Source organism: Leptonychotes weddellii, chromosome 12, assembly GCF_054177405.1.
Source record: "Leptonychotes weddellii isolate Sample4059 chromosome 12, ASM5417740v2, whole genome shotgun sequence".
NCBI classification, from domain to species: domain Eukaryota; kingdom Metazoa; phylum Chordata; class Mammalia; order Carnivora; family Phocidae; genus Leptonychotes; species Leptonychotes weddellii.
This window is the reverse complement of record NC_138380.1, coordinates 71856494-71873787: the sequence shown is the minus strand read 5'-3', so window position 1 is coordinate 71873787 and position 17294 is coordinate 71856494. Positions and strand designations below refer to the sequence as shown.

The window sequence follows — 17294 nt, the reverse complement described above, 5'->3', positions numbered from 1 at the left end:
AGGACTGCCTCTCAGCAGCACAAGGGCAGAGGTCAGCAGCAAAACTTCTGGAACTCTAGCTGCACTTTTGTATTGGCATTTCTCTTCCCAGGAGCCAGCAAGGATATTGAATGAGATGCTAAGTATTGTGGCGAGGAAGAGAAAAGGCTTCTCCCAGTTAAGCTAAAGTGAAAAGTAAGGAGAAAATTTGGCCTAGGGAACTTAGAGGCTGACTCAAATATTACAATGTAATTATTTGGTAACTTTCTTCCCCCTTGGAAATTGCACGTGGCCTTAATTCTTCTGAAGAAACGGAGGAATGTGATACTTTTTTTAGTGGATGTTTCTGTGTTCACCGGTGTATCTTAAAAATACAGTTTCAGTTGGGGCCCCTTAGCCAAAATATCAATGATGATACAGACTTTATAATGGTGCTAAGATGCACCCATCACAGATTTTCTCATTAAATAAAAAGCATACAACCAGATATAAGAAGTGATATTTCTTTACTGTACAAGTAATCAAGCACATTTTTGGGTGTAGAATTTCTTAACTGTTTAATGGAAGTTTTGTAAAGCATCTGAAACACTGAACAAAATATTACTAAGAGAGCCTTTAAAAAATAAGACTACTTTGTTAAATGCCCAAACTTACGGAACCAGGCCTTGGATAAGGGACTCTTCCTTCATAGAGTGACCAGTGGTATTCAGGTCCTTCCTTATGCGCATATGGTCCATTAAAGGCTGCCCGGATGCTAGACATATGATAGACACATATTGCATGCCCTCTAAATATATTACTGGAAAAAAAAAAGATAATTACTATTCTGGAACTGACTAGCAGTCAGCTAGTCACACTCTTCAGACTATAGAGATAAGGATGAAGTCTTTTGGATAACAAAGTTGCAATCTATTAAATAGAGGATATTCTAGAAATATTAACTACTGTAATATTTCAAGTACTGGAACTCTAAAACTTACCATTTCTTCACCTTCTTATTACAATAAACTGAAAATGACATTGTTAGACTAAAAACAGTGACATTTGTCACCTCACTTTATTATTGCTAAATCTTAGATTGTGTTTTTATATTTTCGTGAAGGAAAATATGGACCGAATATTTAAAAAGATTTGTTCCCAAGTTGAATGATTCATTTTAAGCTTTATCTCCTTGTCTGTTGTTTCACATTCAGAGTAGACAGTGTTTGCCTAATCACTATGCCATTAATATTGCTAATTCTGTTCAAATTTTATTTGATTTCTCAGTGTCTATGATCAAATAACAAGTTAAAGTCTTATGAAACTTTGGAGCTTTGTTCCATCCTTTACCTTGGGGTCACAGAGGCATCAATAAGCTTGCTGTACATCCCCTTTTCCAGTGACCTACAGGCCACTGAAACTGAGTACCATATTGGAAAGATGACTGGACTGAACTACATTAATTTGGGGGAAAATGACTTAAATTATGTAAAACTCGGATTATTTACCTCCAGAACTAGCAGCAATTGAAATAATTTTTTTTTTTTTAATAAAAAGTTCTACTTGCAAAAGATAAAGACAGTCGATGACTAACTATAGCAAGTTTTACCAGGGGCATTTGTGATAAGATTCTGCAAAAGGACATTTTTAAGTGATTTGTTATAAAAATCTGGCCGTCTTCCTTAATTTGGCATGCTCTGAATGAATTCTAACATGCCCCCATCCTCCTGTGAGAATCAAAATAATTAATGTTTAGGGAAGTGCTCTGCACAATGCCCAGTTCTTTCTAAACGTAGAAGTTCCTACACTCGGAGACACCTGTAGAACAGCAGTTATATTACTGTCTTAGGACATCAGTTCACACATTTTATAACACACCTTGAAGCAATTGGAAATGCCTGCAATAGTGAGAAAACCAGAGAAAGTCTCCCAACTAAAGTGGCAATAAACCTTTGATCACCATGCTACAAATACCAACCTTTACATCAGGTAACAGCTGGGAAGCCTTTTCCTCAGATTTATGTATAAAGTGAACAGTCACAACTGAAATAATGGAAGAAAATAACGTGTTGTCTTTGAAATCTAGACAGATCCATTATGCTATCACTTAGGAAAGTAGCTCATAAACTGACCATACGAACCCACAAAAAACCTATTCTGGTTATCCCATAGCTTTTATTTATTATATAAAGCCATGGAATTAGAATGCAATGGCATAAGAATAAAGATGAAGTTAAAAAAAAAAAAGTTAGGGATTTTCCAAGGACTGTGACAACTACAAATCTACATGCACTCCTTTACTTTGCATCAAGGAAGAACTGATAGCAAAATTGTTTCCATGTTTCTCTGTTGAAGAAAAGGTCTCCTTACAATAGCACAATATTTATCGGAAGAACTTTATTATTTTTTTCAAAGTGAGTGTATGAAATTACCTGCTGAAAAAACAAATGAAAGCTTTGTGGAGAGACCCTGAGCAAAGAAGGTAAACATGATTATAACACAGTCTAAGGCCAGTGCAATGCAAAAGAGGAAGGGAATTCAATCATTCTATTCCTGTCACAAGAACTGAGGTATATTCTTTCTTTCTTTTTTTTTTTTTTAAGAATTATTTATGTGAGAGAGAGAGAGAAGGGAGAGCAGGGGAAGGGGAGAGGGAGGGAGAGAATCTCAAGCAGACTCTGTGCTGAGAGCAGAGCCCAACATGGGGCTCCATCATAAGACCGTAAGATCATGACCTGAGCCAAAATCAAGAGTCAGATGCTTAACCAACTGAGCCACCCAGGCAGCCCAAGGTATATTCTTTATTTCTCATTCCAGTCATCTCACCTCTACCCTCTCCCATTTGGAAAGACACACTCAGGAAATTATATGTGTAAACTTTCAACCAAAACTGATTCTTTTTTTTTTTTTTTTTTTTTGTGGCATAAAAATATGGAACGCTTCACGAATTTGCGTGTCATCCTTGCGCAGGGGCCATGCTAATCTTCTCTGTATCGTTCCAATCCAAAACTGATTCTAATGATATTTTTTCATTCATGTATTGACACACATGAAATAACATTTCATATTTTTCTAACACTCTTTGATGGACAAAATACAAACACGTTAAAGAGAAAAAATAGATTATATGCCCTAAACTTGAACAGGTTATTTAAATTTAAAACATGGAAGGCAAATCATAAACATATGTTTGCTATGAATCTACATGGGAGCAGGACAACCTGAATAAAGGAATGAGCAAAGTGCTCTGTGATTAAGTTATCAAAGAATATTTCTTATAGATGGCAACTGACAAGTACCGAAGAACTGATATAAATCAGTGTTGGAAGATAAAGTCATTTGAAGCAAGACAGGTGGGTAAATAAAATCATAGTGATGGAACCCTAATGAGTTAGACACAGATTCTGTCAAGGTATAATCTTGTAGGAAAAACTTGCAAAGCTGAGTGGCTAAGAGTTGATAGAGAGCCTTGAAAACCTGACTTGGAAAACTATATGACAATTAAAAGAATTATGCTAGCCTCTGTAGCATGGAACTAATATCATAAACTACGAGAAGAAAATCATTCTGAGAGAGGAAGGAGGAAGGAAGTCAGAGAGGAAGGAGATTAGGATACTGAGCACAGAAGGATGCTGGGGCGCTTCAAACAGTAACAAATAAAGATCTGAATTGAGATCATGGCTTTAAAAATAAAAGAACAATTGCAAACATAAGAGAACAAAGAGAAATTGGTGACATAAAATAATAGACAAGGACAATGGGTCAACAGTATTTCCAACTTACATACACAGTGAAGGAGTAAGGCATATTTTGTTTCATCCTGTTTTTATAGATCATGTAAATTTCTCACCTAGTAGTGTTAAAGAGTCCAAATATCACTGGGTTCTTATGATCTCTGGTGTGCAGCAAGAAAATATCCTCTGGAAAATTAAAGACCATTACGTGAATATTTTTAATCCTCTTTGCATGTAAAGAAAATATACTGACATAAAATAGCTTAGAACCCATTACAGATGTAAGACATCAGTTTCTTTCCATATACAGTCATACGCCCAAGACCAAATCACAGCAGAAAGAAACACTTGGCTGTTCAGGATGACCCTGAGCTGGGCCTCAAGGAAGGAACGAAGTGCTGACCATCAGCTATTGACAGGGATCTCCTGTTCCTGAAACTCCCCTGGCCACAATGAAAAGACCAGAAAATTGCTCATTGCAGGAAGCAAGTTTCCATACGTGCTAGAGAGAGTGAGGCGTGGAGAGAGGAATACACATCACAGAGTAAAATTCAATTCTCTCAAGATTTACCTAATTCATCAAAATAGGTGTCAATTCCATTCATGCCTGGTACTGAGCAGACCAGTCTGGCTTTTAGGAAAGTGCTCCACTTATTCACCAGTATCCTCTGGCCTCCCACATCATTCTGTGATGAACAAAAGCAGGTGAGTGAGTACCTAAGGAGCTTCTAACAACAACAAATTGTGTATTATTAAACATGCAGATGAGAACGGTTGTAATTCTTTTTATTTAATCTGGAAAATGTAGCTTAATCCTCAAATAATACCAAAGATGCAATTCCCCATAAAAACTCTTTGAGGTTTGCACAGTATGCCTTGTTAGTATACTTTCACTCTGGGCCATTAAATATACTTTCCAGGTATTAAAGAATGTTAATAGAGTGGTCTATTCTATATAAAGCAGTGGCTTTTATAATACAATAAACTTAGTATTAATGATAATCTACTTATCTTGGAAATACAGAAAACATCCACTTTTTTTTTCTAAAAGAAAAAAGAGTTTGAAATACACACATACACATACAGAGCACCTACATATATATTTGCACACATATACACACACAAATATACATACATGGACATATATATGTACATATAAATTTCCTCTTAAATTTATTCTTTTTTTTTTTTAAAGATTTTATTTATTTATTTGACAGAGAGAGAGAGACACAGCGAGAGAGGGAACACAAGCAGGGGGAGTGGGAGAGGGAGAAGCAGGCTTCCCGCTGAGCAGGGAGCCCGATGCGGGGCTCGATCCCAGGACGCTGGGATCATGACCTGAGCCGAAGGCAGACGCTTAACGACTGAGCCACCCAGGCACCCCTCTTAAATTTATTCTTAAATACCAAACTTTATCTTTGCAATTCTCTTAATATACATTGTTACTTCAGTTGGTTTTGAATATTCACTAACAGCCTATCTGAATACCCAACCAACCACAGATGTTTTTTCTACAGAATCAACCAACTGAATTTTTGAAACATAATATAAATTACTTAGAATGTGGATTAAAGAAACTAGAAAGATTTTGGTTAAATTAATTTTTAAAAAGGGAGCTCAAACTTCTGTGTGGGAAGAAGTACAGCCTACCTACAGACTCGCTCTCCTTAGTATGGCTTTGAAAATGAGGATGATCACACAAAAGGCACAGCTCTTTTAAGATAAAACTTTCAGGAGATGTGAAGTCTAAAGATTAGATAGCGAATACTGGTTTTAGGCAGCCTACAGAATCCTAGAAAATCTTTTTTTTTTTTTTTTTTAACTAGAAAATATCTTAAAGTAGAAAGCCTACTATACAATCACTAAGGCATGATGGTAAATCGTGAGGTATGCACGCAGAACAAGAGAGAAAGGCCTCACCACACAGAGTCGCCCCACTCGGGCGTAAATGGCCTGCGCACTGCTCTCGGCCTCTAGGGCCTTCTCGGTAAAAAAGAAATACACTTTGTTGTCATCTCGGTCTTCATTGTCAGGAATCATGTACGAACCTACAAATTTTGGTTCTACAGATATAAAAAAAAAAGTAGAAGAAAAGTAAAACAGTTATCACAACAAAATGCTAGGTTATTCAATAAATTACCTATCACATGAATGCTTCGGTTTAATAAAATCTTTTCCTTGACATTTTGTATAAACAGTGAGATCATGTAGAGATCTCCATTCTCTTTGCAAACCAACAGTTTTGTTTAGAACTAGGAGAGGATATTTTAATTGGAAAATACGAGTCAAGAAAAGAAAAACCAATTTCAAACAACATACCTTAAAATGCATTCAAAGAACAGATTAGGGGCACGATGGTGATCATCTCCATTAATTTCCTCCCATATATATAAAAAGTCAACATAAATATATGTAAAATATTTGAGTAGAGAAGTTTATCATTTTTTTAAATTCATAGATTATCTACCAGTGCAGCTCATGGAAGACCATTTTAATTTTTAAGGTAGAAAATTTATTTTAAAGTCTTTGTGTTCGTAGTCTTAGGGATCGGCGTGAACAACCCTTGACTAATATACTACATCAAATATTTTAATGATAACATGCTGCCAATAATGATTATGTATGTACTCTAAAGCTTAATAAAAAGGCTAAAAATAATAAAAAAACATTCATTATTAAATGATATTTTAATCCCTGGATAGACCAGTGTGCTAAAACATAAACATTATTTCTGTCTATGAATGGCTAGTGATTTTCCTAGAATTTTATTTGTCTCTAAATACAATGTGATCCCATTAAAATAAGCAAAGCAATCAATTCATCCAAAATATACCAACTGACAAGAGAAAACAAAACAACTTACTGGATAAAAGTTGTTTTTTTTTTTTTTTTGCTTTTCATATATTTGGTTTGTTTTCTTCATTTAAATCCTGATTTCTAAGTATTGCTATATGGGTAATTTGGTTTTATAATATAGCCAGTGCATTTTGATCAAAAATGGTATATGCATATTACAGATAATATTTTAATTTAGGAATATTACTAAAATTCTGAAATTTTAAAAACTGTAAAAGACATTTGTATTATTATTATCAAAATGGCAAATTTCCCCTGAATTCTAGACTTGTTTTCAATTCTGATTTGCATGCTCTTTTCTCTTGAACTCTACCTTTCAACAGGCGCTCGTCATCATGCTCGGTGCGAATATGAGCCAGTCGCCCCATGCTCCGGAAGATTGCAGCGTCTCTGCCCCAGTAATCACTATAGAGTCCAGCAAACAATTCATTACCTACGTGGAAACATCAGTTCAAAAGAAGTCAGTATTTGTTTCTGGATCTGACAACAATCCATATGCCACAATGACATCAAACATATCCAGGTTTACTGTATATGACCTCATGAAATGAATACTATTGTAAGAGCATGGATGGTACTGTCAGATTGCTAGGGTTGGAATATCGACTGACACTTACTAGCTGTGTGAACTTGGGCTGGTTGCTTAACCTCTCTGTGCCTCAGTTTCCCCATTTCCAAACAGGAATAGCACTCAAAAGTACTGTAAAGAGTAAAACACTTCAAACAATAGCTGGCATATACTAAGACCTATATGGATACATTTTTTTAAAGATGTATTTATTTATTTGAGAAAGAGAGAGAGAACGTGCTCAAGTGGAGGGGAGGGGCAGAGGGAAAGAAGCTCAAGCAGGCTCCGCGCTGAGTGCAGAGCCCACAAAGGGCTTGATCTAATGACTCTAAGATCATGACCTGATCTAAAATCAAGAGACTGACTCTTACCTGACTGCTCCACCTAGGCGCCCCAAACCTATATGAATATTTGACAAGTAATCTGGTTCATTTTATTTTACCAAACTTCTTTTAACCTTTATATCATCAGGGTATTATTATTAATTTTTATATTATTATTATTGGTATTATATGCAAGACAGCTAACTCAAATCCTTCTTGGAACAAGAGATTGCTTCCATTAACATGATTTTAGTATAGGAACCACAAAGTCTGACAATGTTGTAAATAATCCAATTAGTTGTCATTTAATTTGTAAGTTTGTGGCATAGATGGGAATGATATAAAGAATTTATAATTCAATCAGTTAACAGAATGAACGAAGTCAGTTATAACATGCAGTGGAGGTCCCAGACTTAAAATCAGATCAAGGAATTACAAATGTATGCAGGGTTTCAAGAAATGACAATGTGTCCTTGAAAACAGCCAGAAAAACATTAAATAGCTTATGAGAAGAGGAAAAAAAAATAACAAATAGAAAAATAAAATAAAGGTAAAGGGAACTGCAGAAAGACTAACACCTCTCAAGCACAGGAACTTGGAGTTCTCTTTTGTTAAAGGGACAACAAAAGATAATCAGTGTGCCCATGAGTGGGGCCAGAGAGATTGTCCTAGGCATATGCAGTTTCGGTGTCCTGCCCCTGGCAAAAATCTCTAAAAGAAGCAAATGATAGTAGCAGATCACGAGAAGCACCACCCTCAATTTAGGGTGGTAAAAGTTTCATAATGAATATCATATAACTCTGGTCAGGTTTAAAAATATAGAGCTCATGACTATACTGAGCTCAATGTATTAATGTTTTTCTGTTAAATACGGAATGTGTACAAATGGTATTTGAACTGCTTTAAAGTTTAAGAGAATTCAAATTAATTGCATCTCTAATTTAGTACATTTAACTGAATAATTAATTTTAGAATTAGAATTATTAAAGTTACAGGTTTAAAAATTTGACCGAGTATATAAACAGAATTTAGGAGAACTTGATTTCAAGTTTATAAATTTTAGTTTTTTAGTGATTTATTTATTTATTTATTTTAGAGAGACAGAGAGACAGCAGGGAGGAGGATGGGGGCAGAGGGAGAGGGAGAAAAATCTCCAGCAGACTCCCTGCTGAGCACGGAGCCCCATGCAGGACTTGATCCTATGACCCTGAGATCATGACCTGAGCCGAAATGAAGAGTCAGATGTTCAACTGACTGAGCCACCCAGGTGATCCTCACATTTATAAATTTTATTAGATTTTTAAAATTATTTCAATATTTATAAAGGGTTTTTTCTAAGTTAAGGCCTTTAAAACTTTGAAAAAAACCTGAATAGACTAAATATGTTTGTATGGCTTAAAATTTGAGAAAGTAATCAAATGTGCTGTAAATAGGACACTTTATAAAGAAGTTTATTTTCAACTTGAGTTAACTGATTTACTTTTTAAAAAGTGAAGATAATTGCTTTTGTTATAGCCCGTTTAAGAATAGAAAAATGAGATATAAATTGAATTTAAAGGCTTAGGAAAAGCAAGCTTTTAAAAATGTTATAATAATAAACTAATTTTCATCTATACAAAGTAAATGTAAACAGCTTTTTTGGTTCACAAAATCCACTAAGGATACTTAAAAAATATATACAGGAAATAGGTAAATAAAATCTAGGTTTCCCACCAAGGAATTTGCTTTTAAACTATACATATATCTAATATAAGAGAAACAGGAGAGAGAGGGGTAAATATGGCAGAGTATTAACAATTGATGAATCCAGGTAAATGGTATAAAGCTGTAAATTTTACTCCTCTTTCAATTTTTCTTTGGATTTGAAAATTTTCCAGATAACAAGTTAAAAAAACAGAGCTGTATTTGTTGAGTTCATCCCGTAACTCAAATGTACACTAAGTGAGAGGTGTGGTAAGGAAAGTAACAGAAAATAAAAAAAGATGCTTTACCTCTGGACTTAAAATGTAATTTGATTGAGAAAAGTTATATCAGAACTCTTATTTAAGCATGTTCTTTGGTAACAGAAGGGAAAAAAAGCAACACAATTTATATCAAAGTCCGTTAATGTTATATTCCTCAGAAAGTTATATCTGTATGTGGAGAAGGCGATTTTGAGATAAAATGCATTCAGTGGTTAGGGATATGAACCGCTTGTGGGAGGCATTCTGCACTAGTTGTACATGGATAAAAGAGACTCATGTTAAATTCATTAAAAAGGCCTTGGGGAACATCAACTTTATGGCATGAAAGAATGAGATGACCCATAAAAGGGTTCACTGACTATTGAACCACCAGAGCGAGGATTTTTCTGAAATGTTTTTGTTGTTAATTATTAAACTTGATTATATTCCCCATATAAAATATAAAGGCCATTTTGGAAAATTATTCTGTTTTTCTAATATGGACTTGGCCAAATGCTTAATGCACAAATGGGTACAAAAAAAGAGATTTCTTAAAAATCATGACAGTTTTCTATTTCTTAAGTTTTTAATATTTGGTTTGACTTAATGTCTTAAAAAATTTCTAGAACTTCCATATTTGAAAACATTACTATTATGGGAAAATAACCTTCACATTAGTTCACAACAACTTTACTGCACTTATCCCAATCTGAAACACTATCAAAGTTCTCGTTTTAATCAATTTCACAAACTTAACAAACAAGTACCCTGTGGAGACACTAGATGGCAGCCCTTGGACACCGAATAATAACACATCCAAGAGAAGTTATCTGCACAAAGGAAAAGATGATATATTACCAATTTTACCCAATTTCTCTTTCTGTATTCAGATAAAAGAAAATAGTCTGTGAACAATTCAAACAACACAATATGAACTGTTTGACTTAAACTTCAAAGAAACCAGACAGGTACTAAAAACTCAATGCTGTGTAAACTGAACCAAATGTGTTTCTGTTGGAAATGTTAGATTTTCCTCAGAAGGGAAAGATTCTCCTTTCATTGCTTATTATCAGTGTAAAGAATAAAATAAATTCATAGTAGTAGATAATAGTTATGCTTGGTAAAACATTTTCCTAAGGAAAAAAAACTTGAAAAATCATAAAGTAGAATAAGCCTTTAGGCACAAATATTACATAACAGTAATTAACTGAGCCAACATATTCAGCATCATTATAATTGATACTATTTACAGCAAATACATAAAGTACATATGTATGATATTTCAACTGAATACTTTAAAATTATAACCATTTGATATAATTAGGGTATATTTTTGATTCAACACCTTGGTATTTTACAAAGTGCAAAAAAATCTGGATAAATCATATTTTCATGGGTTAAAAAGGTTTCATATAAATAAATAATATGTTTTAAAGTTTCAATGATAAGAACAGAACAATCTAATTTTTCAGTTTTGTATGTCTATAAAGACATGATATTTAATAAATGTGTTAGCTTAGCCATAGATTTAACTGGTATCTGATCTATTTCAATATTCTGAATATAAATAACCAACTTGATTCTTATGCCATATATTACATTTCATTTGTTATACCACTGAATTCTGATGGTACCTGATATTATGTTAATTTTAGATGGTCAAGTGTGGTTATAATTAAAAAAACAGAGCATCTGCAGGGTGTTTTGACAGGTGAATGTAACTTATTATTGTCATGCTCAACATAGGCTCTCTGTACAGACACAAGAACAGTGGGAAGAGTTCTGCACTGGAAATCTGTCATACTAAGCCCCCAGCTTGAAATCTGCTATTCAGTATCTCATGGTCTTCATTACTTGTAAAATCACAGAGACCTACATGTAATTTCTTGAGCCTGCCAAGCTTTTATGTTCTGCCTGGAAACATTCTGCCTAAATCCTGCACCTCCTTTCTTGCTTCACCTCCCATGTACCCGGCTATTGTCCACTTCCTCTACGAAGCCTTCCTTGATGAAACTTTGGTTAGTGTAGTGATTCCTAGTACCACCATGGCCCCCGTGCCTATTTCTATCATACTGCTCATCCTACTATATTAACCGACTGCTTAGATGTTTGACATTATGCCTCACTAGCATGTAGGCCTCTTGATGTGTCTTATATATTCTCTTTTCCCCAATATCTTGCACAGTGTCTGGAATACAGAAAACACTCAATAAGCATTTGTCGAATCCATGAAGAGCACAATGAATTAATTCATGAATGTATCTAAAAATTCTTTTAGGTGCTTAAATTTAATAAAACTATGACATGCAATAAAAACTCACGACAAGATTCTGATTTTTCAAAAATGGTTCAGGAAAAAAATACTAAAAGAAAGAAAAAACTATTAAGCATTTATATGAAGAACAGAATTCCTTGAATTTTTGTTCCTTAAAAAGCCTATTTTTAATAATTTTAATTCAGGAACACAAGGACTCTATTTTCTTCCAGTATTTGTCCCTAATAGTTTCAGCCCCAAAAGACTGTGTCTACACTAAACTGCTTATATGAAAGAAAATAAGAATCATTTGATTCTTGGCAATATAAAAAAACAAATCCACTGTAAATAATTCTACGTTAAAATGCGTCATTACAATACTTTTCTACATAATTCCTTTTTTACAGAACTCTAACTGAAGTTTCAGTTAAACATATTTCATTGCCTTCATGTTTTATGAAACTTATCAACAGCTTTGTTCATGGAGTGTATACTTACTAATCAATTTGAGTTTTTAGTCACCACATTGGAAATACAGATTTTAATTGTGTCGTAAGACAAAATTCAGTTTTCCATGCTTTTTATCTTCTTAGGTTTTACTCAAGCATTTCTCCTATTTGTGTTGTCAATGTCTACACATCTAAATAATGTGAAATATATTTGCCTCATGGACAGCACATGGTTAAAGACTGATTTTACTGCTTCAATTTATAACTGAGCTGTATAATTTTGTTAGAAAATCATTCTAATAGCAGATGTATTATTTTGTAGAATGACTATAACAGGCATCATTGCATATAGAAACAAAATACATGCAAGAGGATGAGGATGGAGAAGAGTGATCCATATATTCCAACATCCACATCTCACTTTACATTCACACTCTGATTAGGATGCTAAAAGTAACCAGGCAGAATATATCCTTATATTAGTTATATAGTTGTTGTTTGGACTTTTTTTTCTTCTGACCTTATAATTTTTTTTAAAGATTTTATTTTATTTATTTATTTGAGAGAGAGAGTGAGAGAGAGAACACAAGAGGGGGTAGGGTCAGAGGGAGAAGCAGACTCCCTGCCGAACAAGGAGCCTGATGCGGGACTCGATCCCGGGACTCCGGGATCATGACCTGAGCCGAAGGCAGTCGCTTAACCAACTGAGCCACCCAGGTGCCCCCTGGCCTTATAATTTTTGTTTGTTTTGAGGAATCGATAAGCAAAATATTCAAAGAGGCCTGTAGAGACTAGTAGTTATAGCCAGAAGCAACAATAAGCATGTGGATAATTGGCATTTTGCCAGATGTGAGAGAGCAAGAGAGTTGGATAAGAAATTATAGACATTCTTTAGGGACAGGAACATGGCAAAGGAATGACTTTAAGTCTAAATTTCTGTACAATTGGGGTGAATTCAAGAAATAAGGCAACACACTTCATTTGTTACATTTATAGAGGCTGCAGTTATAAAGACATACATTTTATCTTCATTCATATTTTTCATTTATTTTTCTAATATTTATTAAGTCATATTTTGTGCCAGAACTATTCATTCATAACTCTGTCCTGGATATAATTAATTTAAAAGGAACATTTATTTTTTAAGAAAATTAATGCTACTAATAGCTTAAAATAATCACTTAAATTTCCTCTGCATATATTCCAGCTCCCTTTCATTCAGTCAACACTGACCTTCAATTTACAGAATATATAGTGAGCAGATATATTCACAAAGGTCTTATTATTATGAATAAAAGTACAGGAATAAAATTTCAGTGGCTATAAACTTTCGTAATTTTATTTGCTTAAAAAGGTAACATAGGACCAAAAAGAGTGTAGAAAGAAATTTTCAGTGCCTAAAATATCTTACTCATGGTTATTTGTTGAAATAAAATTTACTAAGTCTTTAAGTTGAGAAGTCATCCTAAAAATATCCTAACAACAAAGCTAACACTTTGAAAGCAAAGAAAAAGTACGTGACAAATTAGAGTGGTTTTCCCCCAAATGCTAACAACATGCATGTGAGCGTACCATAGTCATGTCAAGTATAGTAAATATAAAATTACACCTGGAACTACAAATCTGGGTCAGAATGAAATGTTTAAAAAAAAAAAAAAAAAGCAATAGAATTGAGAAGGCAAAGTATAAGGAAAATCCTGCAGTTACTGAAGGTGTTATAAACTTATTAAGAATATTGCAATATTAAATCCAACAGAGCTGATGAAAGAGTCGGCCAATATTTTCCTTCCTGGCCAAAATGATATATGACATAAAATATCTCCTGGGGTGCCTGGGTGGCTCATTCACTTAAGTGTCCAACTCTTGATTTCAGCTCAGGTCATGATGTCAGGGTCCTGAGATGGAGCCCTGTGTTGGGCTCCCCACCGGGCGTGGAGTTTGCTTTAGATTCTCTCTCTCTCCCTTTGCTCACCATTGCCTCCCTTAAATATATATATTTGTATTTCCTGAATTTTCATTTGGCTAATCACCAAACCTAATAATTTGGTAGCAATATAAGTACTATTTTTGGATGAAACAAAAGGTATAGGCAAGTAATACATCAATTTATTTTACTAAATACTCCAGTGTTTCAACAAAGTGTTTTTAAAACCAGGTTGTAATGTGTTACATTCTTCAGACACTTACTTAAGACTATTTTTAATATAAAATTAGTAATCACGGTAGGGGAAAATGTGGCTAAACATGTAGAAATATTGCACCTGCATTATGAATTTCTATGCCATCAGGATAAATTATGTTAATATCAAGTGGCATTTGGAGACCAACCCTAATTAATGTATGATTTCATTTCGACTGACGTGTGAGCATTCAGAACATAGCTAAACAAGGAGGTTGTTTTACTTCTTAAATCTTGTTTCACATGGCATCATTGCAAGATACTAACATTGCATTTCTAAATTAGATGATAAATTTAATTAAAACATGTTTGTTAACTTGTCTTTTACCTAGCAAATAATCTTTCTTTATTCAGTTTTTCGGTAATCTTTTTAGTTCATGTGATCTTCAGCCAACTGAATTTAAGTTAACTGAAATGAAAACTGTATCTAAAGTTAAGAAATGGTAAGATGTTCTTTGATTTGCCAGCACATTTTTTTTTTCTTTAGGGGCCTTGTTAGCTTTATGAGTATTGTTACAAATTCTAGTTTCTTTTCATGAAAGCGCATCTTAAGGTGAACAGGCACTCAACGGGAAGTGTGACCCACAATTAACAAAGAAACAAAGAAGGATTGCGGTCTCAAGATGGTCATCGTTTTGCTGGAGTCTTGTCCTATCCCATCAGCTGAGAACATGTGTGGCCATAAAATACCACAATAACGCATTCTTTCCCTGTTGGAGTAAGCTACACCGAGTTTGCCAAATTCCAACTCAGGTAGCTCCATTTTTCCAGCCCAGATTCCTGCTGTTTTTTCAACTGGGTGAATTATTCTTATTTCCTCTCTCTCAGAGCTGCTGGCTCACATAGGTTATCAGGTTTCCGTCTCAGCGGCTGCTGGGTATCTACAGTGAGTGAATGATCTTTCAAAGGTACTTTGGGATGAAAGCTAGTGGATAAATGTGAAGAATTGTATTTTTATTTCTTCTTTTGGAGGGATTATTCCTATAACATTTGTGTTTAGTTTGGAGGGCTCTTATGATTTGATTTCTCTTCTGAATGCGCGAAACAGCCACCCAGATGGCAAGCACTTCACATTTCAGCACAGTGTAATTTGATTTGGAAGTTCAATGAAACTCACTTGGAAATGTCCCTCCAGTAGTATTTCCCCTCTTAAAAAATTCAGTTTTAAGTTCCTGGTTTCATGAATAAATAAGCTCCAGGGAGGCTTAGTGGTGAGTGGCAGGGTGACTAAAGGAATTGTTTAAACCATTTAAATGAAATGTTAAAATTAAATGGTGTGCTAATCTTCTTAGGATTTCATTATAGAAGTAGTGTTTACTCTGTAATTTTCCACTTTCAATATCACTTGTAATATTCTTATGAATAATATCCCAAAATTTGTTTTTTGCTTGTTTAGGAATATTGAGTCTATTCAGTGAATATTTATAGGAGGCCTGTACGGTAAAAGAAATGATAAGAAAATCTCTTCCAAACATATTCAAATTTTAAATTTGTGAAGTTACCCCCAAAAAAGCACTAAAAGCATTAGAAAAAATTATCTATCAAATGCATGTATTTTAATGCATACACTGCCATTTCTAACATTTATGGATCTGGCATTCATTCAAAGTGTCCCTCCTAAGATTTTGATTCCTACAGAAGTTTAAACTTACGCAATCTTATTTTCATATTTAAAGTCTCCCTTCAGGGTGCCTGGGTGGCTCAGTCGTTAAGCACCTGCCTTCAGCTCGGGTCATGATCTCAGGGTCCTGGGATCGAGGCCCGCATCGGGCCCCCAGCTTGGCGGGAAGCCTGTTTCTCCCTTTCCCACTCCCCCTGCTTGTGTTCCCTCTCTCACTGTGTCTCCATCTGTCAAATAAATAAATAAAATCTTTAAAAATAAATAAATAAAGTCTCCCTTCCTCATATTCTGTTTATAACACACAGACACATACACACACACAAAGTTAGAGGAATGCTAGCTATCTTAAAATACTATTTTTCTTTAAAATATTATACTCTTTAAGAATATTACATCTCTTTATGCAAGTTCCGGAAGAACTTAATTACTTACTATGTGTAATCTCATTTTAGAGCCTTTTCAAATTATGGGGCTGAAGCAAATCAATCTTTCCCTATTAATTAGAGCTAACAGAAGATCTTTGCTCTACAGATATACAGTTGACCCCTGAACATCAAGGAAGTTGGGAGCGCTGACCTTGCAGTTGAAAATTTAAGACCTTGTGACTCCCCAAACACTTAACTACTAATTGACCAGAAGCCTTAATGGATAACCTAACAATTGATTTAACACACAGTTTGCATGTTTTATGTATTATCTACTGTATTCTTAAACTACAAAAAAGAAAATGTTGTTAAAGAAAATCATGAGGAAGAAAAGATACATTTACAGTACTGCACTGTATTTATATAAAAAAAAAGAATTGCATATATCTGGACCCATGAAGTTCAAACCCGTGTTGTTCAAGGGTCCATTATACATAAAAAGATTTACTTACATGGACTTAAGTGCCATGACTGCGATGGGCAAGTACAGAGAGTGGGATGCAAAGTCCCCATCAAAATGAACTGTCTGTTTGAGTTCAGGGACTATATAATTTCTAGAATACACAAGAATATCTGTATCAACTCAAAATCAAGCATATGGTATTCTGATTACTCCTCAGTGGGGAGTTTTAAGTGTTTACCCTTTCTTTAGGATAGCAAGTCCCCACATGTTATTTTATACTTTCCCATTTTCTGCCAATAGGATGACCTAATATTAGCCTATAACTCTTAAGTGTTACAAATGTGATAATAGAAATCCGTACATCTGTACAATACTTATATCAGAACCTCGCAACCCTGAGAAAAAAGGATTCCTCATAGCACCTAGTTAGGTGTCGGGGAGAGCTCTCTTCAACTTTATACTTGGGAACTCATCCATCTGTACCATCACAGTGCTGGACTACTTTGCCAAGTATGGCATTTTTAAACCCCAAGAATATAAACGAGAAAGAAAAATAATTTCATTGTGTCTTAAGTGAGGTA

The 17294-nt window shown here is 34.5% G+C and overlaps 1 protein-coding gene and 1 pseudogene across 1 annotated transcript in view; both read right to left on the bottom strand.

Moving 5' to 3' along the window:
• The window catches only part of SEMA3E (semaphorin 3E), a 238825-nt gene that overhangs the window by 35922 nt on the left and 185609 nt on the right, over positions 1-17294 (bottom strand). The window contains exons 6-10 of the mRNA XM_031024229.2: positions 6862-6981; positions 5613-5755; positions 4264-4378; positions 3809-3878; positions 634-778 (exon numbers count right to left, since the gene is read on the bottom strand). Coding sequence (XP_030880089.1) covers positions 634-778; positions 3809-3878; positions 4264-4378; positions 5613-5755; positions 6862-6981 — 593 coding nt within the window. The remainder of the gene's footprint in view (positions 1-633; positions 779-3808; positions 3879-4263; positions 4379-5612; positions 5756-6861; positions 6982-17294) is intronic.
• On the bottom strand, positions 2884-2983 carry LOC115939716 (U6 spliceosomal RNA; annotated as a pseudogene).